Genomic DNA, 18,244 nt, shown 5'->3' with positions numbered 1-18,244 from the left:
ATGTGACAATGATTAAAAATTTCTGCCTAGCAGGAACAATGTTGGAAACGGGTTTATAACGTCGGGAAAAACCCACACGGAGACAATGGATCACTCAGCAAGCCTAGTTTACTTCCTGCAGGAGGGGTGCAACTCACCGGCAGTCTTGCCACGAGTGCACACCTGAACAAGGAGACGGGGACATTTATAACTGCCATAACCTGATGCAATCGCCCTGCTGCTGTGTCCAGTTTCCATTGGCCAGAACAACAGGACCTCACATTGTATGTGTGACCCGATTGGCTAAAAACTTGGAAACTTTCTAAACAGGTAAAGGCAGAGGAGAACAAAGGAAAAGAGGAAGTCACTTGAGGAATGCTTAGAGAAGCGATAACATTTCCAAATAAGGAAGGGGAATAAGCTATGACCTAAGGCTTGCCTGGGCTTGTTCAGGCATGTCAGGGCAAATACCTAGGTTAAAGTGGAAAAACTAAGAATGCGGGAGGCACTTACATCTTTATTACGACTAACAGCTACTTTAGGATTATTAGCAAAAGCTTTCAAGTACATTAACCTTGGAAGTAACTATTTGTAATGAACTAAGAGGAAAGATTTGAAGAGGAACCTTTTATTATTTCCTACAACAACAAAATAAAGTACAAAACAACATGGCAAAAACACAGATAAGTATGTGGAGAAACACTGACAAAGGACTTCTTTCCTGAATATCTAAACATTCATCTTTCACCAGCTTAGATTCTATGTTCCCAAAACTCCTTCATACACATGAGAGACTGTCTGCCCCGCTCTTCTGTATCATTTGCCAGGTGAAATGCCACATTTTGTGGAACGTACTTTGCTTTCTTATTTTCTAAACCTGAGAGAAAAATATCGATAGACAAAATAATAGTAAAAATAGGCTGACAATTTCCACTTTGAATTCCTGCCTGTAAACCTCAAAAGGCCAGATGTGCTCAACAATTCTATCAAGTTTCTCTAGTAACTTGATCCTGGATCCAAGCTGGCTGTTTCAGTCCATCAAACGTATGATGTCATTGCCTTATGCTTGGCTGAAAAAGTGACCTCAAACAGGAATTCTCAGAGGGGCCTTGCCCAGCTGGCCCACGCTAAGCCCTTCCTGTGTTCCCGATCACTGCGCTGGGTTTCTTTCTATCATAGGAGTTCCTTCTGGGCTAGAATGTGTACCCCTTGCACCCAGCTCAGGCCCAAAGATTGAGTGGAATAAACGAACGCCACAAGGGAGAAACGGCAGATTCTGGCAACATCCAGACCACACCACTTACTAACTTGGGGCAAGTAACTTCTAGTCTCAGAGCCTGTTTCTTCACCAGGAACTTGGGGGAAACAAGAGTACTTACTTCTTCGTAAGGCCTAAAGGAGATAATGTGTGTTAATCACACATTATCCTAGCTAGTCCACTGGGATCACTTTTTGGACCAACTGCCTTTCTCTCTTTTTTTTTTAGCTTTCCTTCTTTATTAAATTCCCTTAAGCGTTACTCATATTATAATTCAAGTTTAAGACAGGATGTATCTTACCAAATATTTATGGCTAGTTCTCTTCTTCGTATAAATGAACCCATAAAAAAGCATCCCCTAATTCCTCTCTACTTTCTCTAACCTCCTTGGTTTTCTAAAATTGAAAAGTAATTCTGGTGTACTAAAACCAGAACGAAGTTTCCTCAGATCTTTCATTCCTCAATCAAGGCATACCACACACTGTTACCTGTACTTTCCAGTAAAGGACTCTGAGGGGCTGGTGTTTTTTGCTTAGTGTAACCATTACATTACACGCTTTTTAGGAAGCCAGGGGTGACAAGTATGTGCTTGTCACCCCGGCCTCCTAAAAAAATATCCAGAATTTATTATCTTGACCTTATGTGCCAAGTGGGGCTGGCAAGAGTTTGTCCTGGGACAAGATTGTAGGTGGTTAGGTGTCAATAAAACCCCAGCTTCGTGACTCCACATCACATCACACACCTTCAGCCCCACATTGCCAACTGCTGGGCACATTACCCTGAGCTTCTTGTAACAAAGGTGTGATGTTCATTTTTAAAATATCAAGAAACCGATTAATAAAATTTAGCATATAATATTTACAAATCTATCTTTACAAAAGGATTAGCAATTTGAGGAGAAAAATGCACAATATACACATCTTACCCTTTTCCTTATATATTCAAAGACTTTTGTTACAAGGAATTACAAAGCTAATGATACAGTTTTATTTCAAGTTTAGTTTTTCCTACTGTGGCATGAGCACCTGGATGCATTCATTCTTAGCTGGAAGCAAATGTAGGTGGGGGGTGCTTGTCACCCTGTTGAACAGTTAAAAAAGGCAGTTGTAACTTGGAGCAAAAATCGACCTAATTATTTGTGATTATATGTCATGTTTTTTAAGGTGAGCCTCTCAAGCCAATTGTTTGATTTTTTTTCAAAATAGAGCAAATTGTGTTATTCTTGCAACACTGTTGATCTCTTTAGTTGCAGACCAGTAGTAGTTCTTTCCCTCCTGCTTAAATCATATGAATAAAAATGAAAGGACAAGACATCGACATTTGGTTTGTCCTTCAGTGCTTTTTATGATCTTTTCTCAAAGTAAAATAGTCTTAGGAAAGGTTTTAATTTTTTCCTCTAAAGAACACTATTCATGACACTTTTCACTAAATACGGACAATATCAGGAAGGAGGAATATTGACATTTCTGGAACCCGCTATGCCGGGTACTTTTCCTCTGTTACCTGCTTTAAAACTAACAGCAACCTTCTCATCACAGCCCAATGGGTTCATTTTGCCCGCTGCCCTGAAAAAATACAACTACAGTGGGTGTTGCAGGGCAGCTGAGTGAGAAGAGGGAGAAATTTCTCAAACCCACCTCCCTTAGAATTAGGAGGCATAGGTGTGGGGAACTGAAACAATTAAGTCACTGGGGATGACGTCATGGGGCATCTAAAACTGTTTTCTTGCACCTGTGTTCCCAGGAGGGCGGGCAATGGTTTTAGGATTAGGTGGCATCTCTTGGTCTACTTTACCATTCTTTGGCAAAGTTCAAGCTTCTACCATGATTCTAAGCTTGACTTAGGAATACGACTTCAGTCTCTAAACGTGGAGGGGGGTCAGTTTTTCTGGCCTGAAAGTTTAGCTATAAACTGAATTACTATCACAGTTATCTTGGCCTTCTCACTAGAAGCAGCGAAAAAACCAGTTTAGCCTATGAGTTTGGAAGCAAGATGGAGTCGGTCTTGTTAGAGTTTGCTTATTACCTATAATTCTGCAAAGGCCGTTTCATTATAAGGTAGGTTTTAATACACCTCTCTTAGCACAGGTGAGGAACTGAGGCTCTGAGAAGTGTAACACTTCACCTGTGAGTCTGAGAAAGTAACTGAGCTGGGATTCCATCCAAGCATGTTTTCCTCTGTCAGTCTGTACAGTATAGCATGGTGACTAAGAGTACAGACTCGAGCGTGGCCGTGTTTGAATCCAGAGCTTCTGTTTACTAGAGATGTAACTTAGAGCTTGTGCATAATCTCTCGAAGCCTGTATTCCCTCCTGTTAAAAAAAAAAGGCATCATTGTAATAATGCCTCCTATAGGTAGGTTCTTAGAATGCCTCTTTCTTGGCCAAGCAGGCTTGCTGTTAGTCCTGGACCAGTCTCAGTCCAGTCTCCTGGCCTTTGCACACTCCTGGAGCACTCAAGAACTTTCCTCCACAGGCCTGAATCCCACCCACTTTCCAGAGAGCATTCCTTAACAGGTCCTGTTCATGGAAACTTTTTCCCCATTCTTCCTCCTTTCTCAACTCAAACATTCCCTGAATGGTATACAAGCAAGAAAGAAAACTGAAAACTTATAATTGACGACAGCAGCTTTGCCTCCTAGGAGAGACATAATTTCTTTTCGGAATAGTCTTTTATTTAGCAAGTCACATTGTGGCAGGCCAGTTCTCCCTGACGGTCACACAGACAGGCCTGCATGACAGTCGACAGGCAGGCCAGGATAGCACCCCAGTTACACGGAGCCACTTCCACACGGCATAGCACCCCGGTCACACAGAGCCACTTCCACACAGCATAGCACCCCGGTCACACGGAGCCACTTCCTCAGAGCTGCCTTAACACTGAGCACATAGTGAGCCCTGGGGAACTCGGTGCCCAGGCATCAAGCTAGAAATGAAACATGGTCAGTAGGAGCCTTGCACAGGCTTCTCCCTTGCTGGAGCAAACCAAAATAATGGAGCCAGCCTTACCTTCCTAGTGCCAGGGCCTACCTTGAATAGACAAAATCAGAGACTAGTCAAGGTAACAGAGGCAGCTGTTTGAATAGATTTGTTGGAGAGTCTAAGGCAGCTCTCTGGACCAAGCTGTAAAAGAGGTAAGAGAAAAATAATCACTCTGGTATCACAATAGACAGGCCTTGAAGATACTGGGGCCCACACGGCTTAATCAGACTTAGCAAGCATTTTTTTTTTGGGAGGGGGACTCTGAACTTCTAGTTGAAACAAAATTAGTTACCTATAGACTTAGGTGAATGCTATACTGCACATAGGCACATAACCCCAACCTATATAAGCACTAAGAAAATTGTAACACTTTTCATTGGTCTGGTGGAATTATCTCCAGCCTTCTCCCTGTATCCAGTTACAGCAATAAATTTCCTTCTCTCCTATATGATCTGGCTTGGTTCCAGGAACAACACTGACAGGTGTTAAATCCAGAGAAGATAGCCTCAAGTTAGACAACCACGTTGCCCTGCATAATACAGCAAGAATGTTGGTGTTTCAAGGATTACCTACGTGAAGGGAGGAGGAGGGTGCGTTCTGTGAGGCAGAGAGGCCTCCAGAGAGATGTGAGTGGTACAGCTTTATTGGGGCGGTGGTAATACTGTAACAATCCCTCAGGGACTTATTCAAAACAAGACTTACTAATAGCCCTCTTAGAGCTGTAGTCTGAATGTTAACCCCTCCCCCTCCCTAAACCCTCCAACTTAACCCCCAGGGTATCCCCAAAGGCTGTCACCTGCAGCCCTGTGGGGAAAGAATCAGAGTACTGCTCAGTGTAGGGCAGGGTGACGTGCATGGAACAGGAATAGGATCATCCATAAACCACACCAAATTGGTGGATGTTAGAGCTCAAAGTAAGGAGTGATGGGGAGAAGCGTGAAACCCCAGTGAAATCCTTGGAGAGACTGTGAAAGCTATTATGGGAGGGAGGGTCAAGCTAAATTAAGCCTAAAAGGATGGAGTATCCCGTCCAACATGTAGATACAGGGGGCAATCATCCCATCTGGTTCATTGTGAAATGCCCTGTGCCCCCTGTATCTATATGTCAGACAGGGCATTCCACCCTTTCAGACTTAATTTAGCTTGACCCTCCCTCCTGTAATCCCAGCACTTTACGAGGCCAAGGCAGGTGGATCACAAGGTCAGGAGTTTGAGACCAGTCTGACCAACATGGTGAAACCCCATCTCTACTAAAAATACAAAAATTAGCCTGGTGTGATGGTGCACGCCTGTAATCTCAGCTACTCAGGAGGCTGAGGCAGGTGAATCTCTTGAACCCGAGAGGCGGAGGTTGCAGTGAGCTGTGATCACCCCACTGCACTGCAACCTCGGCAACAGAGTGAGGCTCCATCTCAAAACAAAACAAAACGAAGAAAACAAAAAACCTATGATCATAGTCTATTTACAGAAAATAGGCTAAACATGTATGAGTCCCTTCTAAATTGAAGCTTCACTGTGGTTACTCATGACCTCCAAGTTGTGGGGATGAGTAGAAATGAGACACCCCAGCCGATAAGATGGTAAAGCGGCCCTGACTTCTTACTGTCCTTGCTTAGTGAGCTGATAAGGCCAGTGCTGAGGAGAGGCACCACCAAGTCAGAATAGCCCTGGCCGTGTTTACTGGATTTCAGCCTTTTGGGGGCCTTCTAAGTCCAGCGGCCTGAGTAATTGTCATCTTAACCAATGAACCTGCTGTGTAAGTAAGTCCCACACTGCTGCACCAGGTACCAATAATGACTTTATAAGTTTTAGTATTGACTAGTACAAAGAGCTCTCCCATATTATTAAAATGTGTTTAGCAGTTTCAAGAGCTATAGAATTTTCACCTCAAAACTATAAATGATCATTATAGTAAAGTATTTGTGAGAGCATTTTCTTGGAAAATTTCTCACTTAAATTTCTAAGTTCTATTTGCCATAGGAGGTTCACTGACAATAAATTCACTGGACAAGTTCAAGTTAACTCATTTGACATACAAAAGAGTTAGAATCTCTGAGAATTAGTTTATTTCTGCAGGCATTTCCCCTTTGTAAATAAAGTTGTTTTGTAATCAAAATACAGTGACAGTAACAAAGTAGCTTTAAAATACAATAGGATTCAGGGCAAGATGCTGACAGAGGCATTGTTTTCCAATCTCCCAATTCTCACAAAGTCCAGCAGACCAGCCAAGATATCAAAGAAAAACTGAGTAAGTAAAGTAGGAGAAAAAAATCAGCAGAATAAAAAGACGAAAAGAATTGAAGAGAAAGTAATAGACAGGCAACGAAGATGCAACATATCCATAATAGAAGTCTCACCCCCAAACCCCCACAAAGAGGAAAGTAAGGCAGTGGGTAGAAACTATTAAAAAAAAATTCCTGAAGACAAAAAAGATGACATGAACCTATGTATCTGAAGGGACCATGATGTGCCTAGAACATATGAACAAGAACAGTGACCTCCAAGACACAATCTTAAAATTATTGTACATTATGGAACAGAAATCCCTTTGGCATAAGGTAAAATGAACAAGGAACTTACCTGGGATTAGATCTTCACAGAATACTTTTTAAGTTAAAACTACAGAGAAGTAAATGGAGTAACATAGTGCAAATACCAAGAAAGGAAATGTAACACCCTCCTCACTTTGAGATTTTTAAATTCTTGAGTCAAATGCCTTCAAGAAGAAAGGCCACAGACAAACCTCAGTGAAGAGGAAGGAATCCAGAAATAATGTTCCTGTGAGCACTTCCTGAGTAATCCACTAAGCTGTGACCTTCAGACAATCAAGAAGTATTTAGGAAGCTTTCCATTAGGACTAGTGGTGAGAAATGTCTAACTCTAACCCTAATCCTAAATAAGGCGCAGGAGTGTGAGAAATCCTATGTGTTTGTTACATTGTCTGATAATAAAGGTATATTTCAGTTATCAAAAATGGGGAAAAATGGAGAGTATACAGAAAGTAAGCTTGATAGCTTCCTTGGAGATATTACTTAGCATTTAATATTAATTTAGATGCATTGGAGAGGGAGAGGGGTTGGGGAAGGAAATGTTACTCATTTCAATTTTGCTTGCAGCAGGGAACCAAAAGACCTGCACCACCCAACAGGTGGACCCCAGTCACATGTGGCTATTAAAATTCAATTAACATTGAATACAATTTAAAATTAAGTTTCTCAATTATACTAGCCATATTTCAAGTGCTCCATAGCCACAGTAGCTAGTAGCTACCACACTGGGCAACAGATACAGAACACGTCCAGTATTATAGAGCGTTCTTTAGACAATGCTAGAGTAAATAGTATTTTTTTAGGAAAGGCTGGTCAGGTGCAATGGCTCATGCCTGTAATTCCGGCACTTTGGGAGGCTGAGGTGAGAGGATTGCTTGAGCCCAGGAGTTCAAGACCAGCCTGGACAATATAGTGAGACCTCATCTCTATAAAAAAATTTAAAAATTACCTAAGCATGGTGACAAACATCTGTAGTCCCAGGTACTCGGGAGGCTGAGGTGGGAGGATTGCTTGAGCCTGGGAAGTGGAGCTTGCAGTGAGCTGAAATCACACCACTGCACTCCAGCCTGGGCAACAGAGCAACAGAGACAGAGCAAGACCCTGTCTCAAAAAAAAAAAAAATGTAAAAGAAAGGAAAGAAAACAAGCACTGAGGAAACTACCCTAAGATATAAGTGTAAAGATATGAAATGAAAATGCAATGCCAAGAAAAATGCTAAAAAAGAATGTAGAAAACAGAGCATATAGAGAAAATTTTATATGTATATAAAGATAAACATACAGCAATACTAAGACTAGTACATCAGATGTATCATCAGTACCTGAAATGAATTTCATTCACCAATTGAAAAAATGCATCAAAATCCAACCTTTTCATACACATGCACACACATCTGAATGAACATGCCTAAAACAAAGAGATTCAGAAAGATTTAAATAAGATGCTAGGCACAGATATGCCAGACAAATGCAAATTAATACAAACAGATAGACACAGTTCACGATCTTCATGTATGTCAAGGTAGAACACTAGCCAGAAACCACTGAAAGAAAGGATAGATCATTGAGCCAAAGGCTACACAAGATATAACAATCAACACTTATGTGGCCGGTAACACAGCAACAACTTTATGAAACGTCAACTACCAGATTAAAGGAGAATATACCAATAGGAAACATTAGTATATTTTTTTCAGGATGAGATAGAACAAATGAACAAAAACAATGACTGAGAACACAGAAAACCTAAGCCGTATTATTAATAAAGCAGAGATTTACATCTCTGAACTTAGTTGAGAGAAATGCCTCCTTTTCAAATGCACATGGAAGAATCAGGAAAATTGAGCATATCTGTGTGCATTTGATACATAGGCATAATTTACATGGCCTGATATATTTATTTTTTTATTTTTATTATTTTATTAATTTTACTTTTTATTATGTATTACTTATTTAGTTTTACTATTGATTGACTGATCGATTGATTGAAACATAGTCTCACTCTATTGCCCAGGCTAGTGGTATGATCTTGGCTCACTGCAACCTCCACCTCCCTGGCTAAAGCAATTCTCCTACTTCAGCCTCCTGAGTAGTTGGGATTAGAGGTGTGTGCCACCATGCCTGGCTAATTTTTGTATTTTAAGTAGAGATGGGGTTTCATCATGTTGGCCAGGCTGGTCTCGAACTCCTGACTTAAAATGATCCACCTGCCTTGACCTCCCAAAATGTTGAGATTACAGGTATGAGCCACTGTGCCCAGCCTTTTTATCTATTTATTTATTTATTTTAGAGATGAGGTCTCAACATTTTGACCAGGCTTTGAAAGACAGAGGCGGAAGGATCACTTGAATCCAAGAGTTCAAAACTAGCCTAAGTAACATGGTGAAACCCTGTGTCTAATAATTTTTTTTTTTTTTTTTGAGACAGAGTTTCGCTCTTGTTACCCAGGCTGGAGTGCAATGGCACGATCTCGGCTCACCGCAACCTCCGCCTCCCAGGTTCAGGCAATTCTCCTGCCTCAGCCTCCTGAGTAGCTGGGATTACAGGCACGCGCCACCATGCCCAGCTAATTTTTTGTATTTTTAGTAGAGACGGGGTTTCACCATGTTGACCAGGATGGTCTCGATCTCTTGACCTCGTGATCCACCTGCCTCGGCCTCCCACAGTGCTGGGATTACAGGCTTGAGCCACCGCGCCCGGCTAATATTTTTAAATTAAAAAATAAAATTTGTAGTATTAAAAACTTATATATGATACCAAAATCAGACAAAGACATCACAAGAGAAAACTACAGACTAATACTTCTTATGAATACAGATATAAAAACCCTTAACAAAATACTAGCAAACCAAATCCAGCAACATATAAAAAAGATTATACACTAGGATCAAGTAGAATTCATCTCAGAAATGCAAAGTGGTTCAACATACAAAAAAAAGTGTAATACACCGTATCAATAAAATAAAGGACAAAACCCAACATTCCAGTAGATGATCATCTCAACAGATGCAGAAAAAGCATCTGACAAAATCTAACATCTCTGGGTGATAAAAACATTCAATAAACTGAGAATAGAAGGGAACTTCTTCAACATGATAAAGGACATTTATGAAGAAGCCATAGCTAATATCAGACTTAAGGGTGAAAGATGAAACTTTCTCCCTAAGATCAGGACCAAGGCAAGGATATCCACTCTCTTTCTTTCTTTTTTTGAGATGGAGCCTTGCTCTGTCACCCAGGCTGGATTACAGTGGCACAATCTTGGCTCACTGCAACCTCCACCTCCTGGGTTCAAGAGTTTCTCCTACCTCAGCCTCCTGAGTAGCTACGATTACAGGTGCCCACCACCACGCCCAGCTAATTTTTGTAGAGATGGGAGTTTCACCATGTTGGCCAGCCTGGTCTTGAACTCATGACCTCAGGTGATCTGCCTACTTCGGCCTCCCAGAGTGCTGGAATTAGAGGCGTAAGCCACCATGCCCAGCCCACTCTCACTATTTCTACTCAACACAGTTCTGGAGGTTCTAGCCAGGGTAATTAGGCAAGAAGACAAAAGAAAAATCATCCAGATTGAAATAAAATAAGTAAAATAAGTATCACATCATACTTGTGAGGATGGACGTTATAAAAAAAAAACAGACAACAACAAATGCTGGTAAGGATGTGGCAAACCCTTGTGCACAGTTGGTAGGAATGTAAAATGTTTAACTGTTACAGAAACCAGTATGAAGGATCTTCAAAAAACTAAAAATAGAACTACCATATGGCTCGGCAATCCAACTTATGGATATTTATCCAAAAGAATTAGGAAACAGAATCTTGAATTGATATTGCTTGCCCACATTCATTGCAGCACCATCCATAATACCAAATAGAAACCACCTCCTATCCGCTGATGGATGAGGAAATCGTGGTCTATACATACAATGAAACTTTATGCAGCCTTAGAAAAGAAGGAAATCTAGCCAAATGGATGAGCCTTGAGGGCATCACAGTAAGTGAAATAAATCAGCCACAGAAGGACAGATACTGCGTGATTCCTACTAATGTGAGAAAGCTGAAGTTGGAAAACTCATAGAAGCAGAAAGAAGAGTGGTGGTTTTCTTTCTCATGCAAGAGGAAAAAGTTCTAGAGATCTACTGTACAATAATGTTCATATAATTAACAATTATATGAACACTTAAAAGTCTGTTATGAGGGCAGATTTCATGTTAGGTTTTTTGTTTGCTTTTTTTGTTGTTTGTTTGAGACAGGGTCTTGCTCTGTCACCCAGGCTGGACTGCAGTGGCACAAACACGGCTCACTGCAGCCTTGACTTCCCAGGCTCAGCAATCCTCCCCACTCAGCTCCACAAGTAGCTGGCACTACAGGTACATACCACCACACCAGGCTAATTAGATGTTTTTTTTTAGCATAATAAAAAAAGAATAAACTTAGGAATCAATTTAACAAGAGAAATGTAAAACCTATACTCTGAAAACTGCAACATGTTATTCAAAGATATTAAAGAAAATATAAATAAATATATATGGAATAAAATATGTAGAGGGAGGCTGGGCACAATGGCTCACTCCTGTAATCCCAGCACTTTGGGAAGCTGAGGCAGGCAGATCATCTGAGGTCGGGAGTTCGAGACCAACCTGACCAACATGATGAAACCCTGTCTCTACTAAAAATACAAGTTAGCTGGGTGTAGTGGTGCAAGCTTGAAATCTCAGCTACTTGGGAGGCTGAGGTGGGAGAATCACCCGAACCTAGGAGGCAGAGGTTGCAGTGAGCCAAGATCATGCCATTGCGCTCCAGCCTGCGCAACAAGAGTGAAACTCCGTCTCAGAAAAAAAGTATGTAAGGGAAAAATTATGAAGTATTTAAAATACATTGGCAAAACAACTTTGTGTAGGGAAAAATTTTAAAAAGATTAGCATAACATAGATCAGCTGCTGGCACTGCTCTGTCGGATGCTGGCACGTGCGTCTGTGCCTCCGGTTTGTGCCTTCTAGATTCCTCAGGCATCTAGGATTGTTCCTGGGATTGGGCCCTCTGTTCTGCCCCATCAGGTGGTCACTTTCCACCAACCCTTTCTTGGAGCATGCATGCCCAGGCTCCATTATTTCCTACTTGGAACATACTCAGCACCTCACTTTTCCAATTTTCCTTACAACAAGGCTAACAGCAGGGCTGGCTCTCCTCAACACCCCTCCTCTCCTGCCACACCAGCAGGGCTCTGCCCCATCACAGCATTGACACTGCCTGGCAAGGTCCCCATCGCTCTCCACATACCAACTCCAATGGCCACATTCCTTCCTTCCCTCTACGCAGTCTCTCAACAGCGAGTTCCTCAGCTGCCCACATCCTCCTTAAAACACTTTCTTCCCTTGGTTTCAGACATCTCCATCACTAAGCATTGGTGACTTGTACCTGTAATCCTGGCTACTTGGGAGGGAGGCTGAGGCAGGAGGATCACTTGAGCTTGAGAGTCTGAGATCAGCCTGGGCAACATGGCAAGACCTTGTCTCAAAACAAAAAATCATAATAAATAAAAAAAACAAAGAGACCACCATCTCCCCATAAGTGATCTCAGTCAAGCCCCTGGCTTTAATGATCATTTTAAAGACTCTTCAATGTATTGTTCTGGACCTGAGCTGAGTTCTAGATCCACATTCAATCAACAGACTATCAGCAATTCAACTGGGGTATCCTAAGTAACTCATGTGTAACACACTAACACAGAACTCCTGAGATATCCCCCACCCTTGGCCAAACCTATGCCTCCCTCATCCTGATAAATAGGACGTCTAACAATTCCAGCCCCATTGTCTGCCCAACCATTCCAGCCAAAACCCTAGAGTCAGTCTTGTGGAAAACTGAGATTCTGCATTGCATTTAGTTAATTTATTAGGGACATTTATTCTTACAAAACAATATTTCTTTTAGTGAGAAGTGATCCTTTTGCTGTGTTTGTAATTTCCACAGCAAATTAAATCTTCACAGCATTTGCCATTACCTCTTCCTTAGAATCTAGCTCCCTCTTTTTCAAGGCTCAAATCTTTTTTTTTTGAGATGGAGTCTGTCACTGTTGCCCAGGCTGGAGTGCAGTGGTGCAATCTCCAGTCACTGTAACCTCTGCCTCCCAGGTTCAAGTGATTCTCCTGCCTTAGCCTCCAGAGGAGCTGGGATTACAGGCGCCCGCCACCACTCCCAGCTAACTTTTTGTAGTTGGAGTAGAGACGGGGTTTCAGAATGTTGGCCAGGCTGGTCTTGAACTGATGACCTCATGATCTACCCGCCTTGGCCTCCCAAAGTGATGGCCAGGCATGAGCCACAGCGCCTGGCCTCAAGGCTCAATCTTAAATGCCACCTTCTCAGACAGGAATTTCCTTACCAGCCATTCGAACTCCCTACCCTGTTACTTTGTTCTATTTTCTTCTGGGATTTCGCACCGTTTTATCTTTTTCCAGAACTAAGGCTGCATCCCAGCTCCTGGCGCTGTTCGTGGTGATGGTTAAATATTCAGTAAACAAAAGAATCTTGCACACGAGCTTTCCTCTTTCTGGGTCTCCATGTTCCTATTCCTAAAATGAGGCGGCTGCCTGACCTCCTGTGGTGCCACTGCTCTGACTCTCCATGTTTTGGCCCTGCTGAGAGGCATCTGTACAGTAATTGCTCCCACAGACCGAACTCCCAGGCTGCCATGCACCGTGCTAGGTGACGGGTTTACAACAAGAGACACACACCCTGGCACGCTGGGCGCCAGTGTTTCTTCTCTGTCTAGTGCTGGTTAAGAAACCTGGGTTCAGAGACTATAAAGTGGGAGAAATAGTGTTTTCCTTACACAATTCTCTTAAAGCACTTGAGTTATATGTCCCACTGAATTCTCAGAAGGACCCTCTAAGTTCAACTCTGTGACCAGAAAGCTGTGGACTAGAGACACAAGTGGGAGGGCCAGGATTCTACCCAGGACGGATTCCACTCTCCGGAAGGCATCCCCCGGTAATATCCGAGGTCCAGCTACCATCTAGGGAGTGGCAGCGGGTCTTGGGAAGGGAGTAAGAGGAGGTCACAGGGCGGGCTCTGCTGTGACTGCAGGTCAGGGGACATGGGGAGGGGAATCTGCCTGGGGCCTGAGTGCTCAGGGACAGTTTCAGGCAGGAGGGGCTCCTGCTGGGATTGAGAGCAGAAAGGATAGAAGTATCCGGGCAAGGACAGAGCCTGGTGACTGCCTGGGTGAGGAGGAGGCAGAGCTGGCTGGGGCAAGGGCACATGGCAATAAGGAGGGCAGAACCACGAGGAGGCGGATTGGAAGGGCTCTTGAATACCAAGAATTGCTGACAACGTTTTTGAGGTTGCTTACTCTAGTGGTTCTCAACATATGCCTCCAAGAGCGCTGGGGTTTTAAGTGTTGGATTACATGGAGAAAAAAAAAAAAAAAACTGTAGTCCCTTATCTCCAAAGTAAAAGAAGTAAATCCATGAATATTTATTTCTTGTTTGGTGGCTACCTATTCTCACTTCTCTCCACCAGAGTCTAAGCCAAGGATAGATACTGATTCAGCACAAAGTTAGAGAAATCATCTTGCATTTAATCAATCGATTATTACAAAAAGTATTCATGCCACATACAGCCTAGTAACAACACCCAGGTGTGTGGTCATCTATAAAAGAGGGGAAACCCAACATCTATCCCTTTCCCAGGTAGGCAGCCAAGGGTTCTGGGGGTTCGTCCACGGGGCTCAGCAGCCTGGCCTGATGCTGCGTCCCAGGCTGTGGACCATTGACCCAAAGGCTTCTGAGTCCTGAGCACAGATATGGGCTCCTTTCAGGCCTTTCCTTGAGCTGCCCCTGAACCCCTGTTGGCAGGCAGGGTTTGCAGATGTATTTGTGTGCAGGCACAGCCCCACGTGAGACCACTGGCCCAGGGTCTCAGAGGCCTTGCTCAGGTGAATCGGCTGTGTTCTCAGAAGTTAGGGAGCTGAATGGGTGTGCGACATGAAGCACTAGTGCCGTGAGGGACAGAAGGGACAGAAAGAGGCCAAAGACTATCAGCCAGCTGAGAAAAGCCAAGGCACAGGTATACTGGGGACCTGGAGGAAGCTCTACCAACTGGAGTCCTCCCTGGCAGGAGTGGTAGTGCTGATGGGAGCACAGTGAGTCACAGGCAGGTCCAGCAGGCCCTGGGTAGAGCTCATCCTCTGTCTGTCTGTTCTCTCCCAGACCCCAGCATGGTGGAGAAGACGACACCGGCATAGGAAACGAAGGTGAATAGAAACACGAACATCCCCATTGTGGACTGGCCAGGTGCAGGCCCTGGGGTGAAAGGAGACGGGTGCTGCAAGACCTGGGAAAGGACAAGAGAAGACAGAGTCAAGGGTGAAGGAAAGGACCAGGTAGGGGTGAGGGGCGGTGCTGCGGGAGCAAGTCTGAGTGGGAAGCCTGGTGGTCAGTGATGGCCCCAGAGGCCTTCTGTCTGAGCCAAGGCAAATTCTAAACAGGACAGAGGGCTTATGGTCAGAAGACCACTTCCTCAAAACGCAGTAACACCATCTAATATCTGGCTCGGTTGATGTAATTTAAGAAAGCAACTGACAATGAAAGCACTGGCTGAAACTCGTGAGCACTGTACAGATGTGTGCAGCTGCGCTAAGGGGGCCGTATGCATCTGCGAAGCTCCTGGGTCCCAAAGTGGTAAGGGGGAGACATGAGTGCCTCTAGGAAGCCTCTCCCATCCCAGGACCCTCAGAAGGCAACAGTTGGGGAGGGGTTAGCACTGCCCTCACGGAGAAGGGGTGGTCTTTCCATCTGATACAGCCGCTGTGGACTAAGAGGCGTCAGGCTCCAGTGGAACTCACCATGCCACACTTAGTCAGCTGGCAGCTGCTCGAGAAGCATGTTCTTCACACCTTCAATCTGAGAGGCAGAGAGAGAGAGAGGGCACTGATGAGCCAGAGCCCTTCTCTCCCTCCATTCCTCACTCCTCTGCCTTCCCTAGCTGGGAATAACAGTGGAAAGCCGAGTGTGAGGATTTCGGGGGCTCTTGGAGACTGCCCTCCTCCCTGTAGCCTTCAGCTTGTGACTGCCCACCAAAGGGGACTTCCTGCGGCCAGGCTGGGGGCTGGGAGGGAGTAGAGGGAGGGTTCTGTTAGAGACCTCAGAGGATCCATCTTCTCTCTGTTAAAATCCTTTAGAAATCCGCAGTTGTACATTTCCCCCATTTTTTAATGCTTTTGGCACTGGGATGGAGGGAAGATAAACCACTGAGGCCAGGCACTGAGGAGGGGAAACCCAAGATCGCCCGATAGATCCCTGGGAGAAACACACTCGCCTTGACGTGGTACACTATGCGCCAGAAACTGGAGTCTGAGGATCGGTATCGTCCATCAGGGTAGAGCTGCCACATGAGAGGCAGCGGGCTTCGGCCTATCTGGGTGGGGGTCATAGGCTTCCCCAGGACGGTGACTTCCTGACGAAAGAGCACCCGTAATTTATCCGCCTTCTGAGGAGAAGAAAAGGACAGGGCATACCTTCAGGGTCCACTTGCCAGGGCTCCTCCAGGCACAGAAAACCGGAGTCCTTCCTGCCAGCCACCCACCCAGCTGGGGAAGGGTCCGAGTGTGAAATGCTGGTCATCACGGTCCCCTGAAGCTCACTTCCTTAGGCCATGCATGATCCTCACAGGGACTCTGGCTGGGCCAGAACCACCAGCATGCACACGTGTCTAGCCACCTAGCAAGGGCCATGAAAGGCACACTTTTTTCTGCTGAGTTGCAGTGACTCACACTTGTAATCCCAGTGCTTTGGAAGGCTGAGGCAGGAGGATCACTTGAGGCCAGGAGTTTGAGACTAGCCTGGGTGACAGAGCAAGATCCTGTCTCTACCAAAAAAAAAAAAAGATGAAAGAAAAAAAGAGAAAAAGAATGCTGGCTTTTTCAAGTGTGTGAGGCAAACCCTGCCCCATAGTTTGCTAGTGGGTTACTTTTTGTGTGGCATTTAACATGATTATGTGAAAAACTGTCTAGATTCGTGATTTTTTGGTGTCACATTGAAGAAGAGATTTCTCAAGCAGACATTTTAAAAAAGATATTCACTGAATCTTCAAATTATTTTTCAAATTTTGACTTAAGTAAACATTTGACATGATTTTTAAAGAAAAATGTATATTTAAAAAATTTAAATGCCAACAGAAGTGCAAATTTTGGTGGTTGAAGAGCCTAGAATTCCAGCCCCATTACCTACTAGCAGTTCTACCTTGGGCAAATTACATTTTTGTGCTTCAGTTTCCCATCTGTAGAGACACAGTCAACACTCAATAACTCTTATTTGCTACTGTATTACATGTATGTTCTAATATATTTTTAAATCTATATGCTTTCTTCAGTGTATGTTTGGAAAGAGTTTGAATATTTTTTGACTCTTTCATTGAGTAAATCCAAATACTTGTAAAAGAGTTACATTACTTTAATAAAAACCTAACATGAACTAAAGACGCATCTTAAAGTATCACATATGAAACCACGCCAATACTGATTCAATACCGGCGCTTGTACTCGTTAAATTTGTTCTTCTTAATAAAGCACAGAGGAAATAGGAAATACCTCACACTCTAGGGCTATGTTCATGGTTGCCATGACCCGAAGCTGTTGAGGGTTCTCTTTTTAAAATACAGATTTCTGGGACCCACCTAAGATGACTCCGATGTTTGGCCACATGAATGAGTCACTTACTTTAGAGATACCCATTTTAAGGATTAGGACCCCGAAGCCCAGAAACGTCCTGCTGTAGTCAACATTATAGTCACACTCACAGGCACTGGGTCCCATCCTTTGGTCGACATTCCTTTGTGGTTCTCCCACCCTTCTTCCCGGCCTGGTGAACTGTTCATCCTCCAGAGCCCAGCTCAAAGTGGCTTCATCTGTGGGGAGCCTCCCCGCCCCACAGTGGGTGCTTTTCTAGGCCTCGCCCGTCCTGGGGCCTCCCAAGCTCCCGCGGCTGCCCCTGCTGCCCCACCATCCGCTCCAAAGCGGGCTGTACCTCCATGACTAAGGGCAGCCAGGTGCACTGGTTCTCATCCAAATACACGAGCTGCTGCCAGATCCACAGGCGGTCCGGGTGGTCAGTGATCGAGTCCGTGCGTAACTGCTGCTCGACCATGGCTCCCTCGGACCCTCTAAGAAGCCACAGCCAGAGCCTCTCCAGGTAGCTCGCTGGTCCCTGGGATGTGGGGCCACGCTTTATAGCCAGGCAGCCTGCGGTCGCCACCCAGCGGCGGGGCGGGAGGACGGCCTTGGGGCGGGGCTCCGGGGCGGGACGACGACCTGGGCGCAGGGCGTAGGGCAGGATGGGGCGGGGCTCGTGGGGGTCGTGGTGGCGAGTGAGGGTCCCACGCAGGCGCTACGTCCCGGCCTGACTTGCTCCCTGGAACGGTGGCAGCGCCTGGGAACGCAGACCTGGCCCCAGCAGGCCCGCGGCGACCCCGACCGCCGGCC

General features: G+C 44.6%; 1 protein-coding gene across 1 annotated transcript; it reads right to left on the bottom strand.

Moving 5' to 3' along the window:
- Positions 1 to 15,620: 15,620 nt before the first annotated feature.
- On the bottom strand, positions 15,621 to 17,909 carry TCL1A (TCL1 family AKT coactivator A). The gene is made up of 3 exons (XM_037738359.1): positions 17,781 to 17,909; positions 16,084 to 16,251; positions 15,621 to 15,668 (listed from the first exon to the last, which is right to left on the bottom strand). Exons 1-3 carry the CDS (start codon positions 17,907 to 17,909, stop codon positions 15,621 to 15,623), a joined length of 345 nt encoding a protein of 114 aa, XP_037594287.1.
- Positions 17,910 to 18,244: the final 335 nt, after the last annotated feature.

The sequence above is a fragment of the Cebus imitator genome, unplaced genomic scaffold (genome assembly GCF_001604975.1).
Source record: "Cebus imitator isolate Cc_AM_T3 unplaced genomic scaffold, Cebus_imitator-1.0 Scaffold52, whole genome shotgun sequence".
NCBI classification, from domain to species: Eukaryota; Metazoa; Chordata; class Mammalia; order Primates; family Cebidae; genus Cebus; species Cebus imitator.
This window is presented reverse-complemented; position numbering and strand designations above follow the sequence as displayed.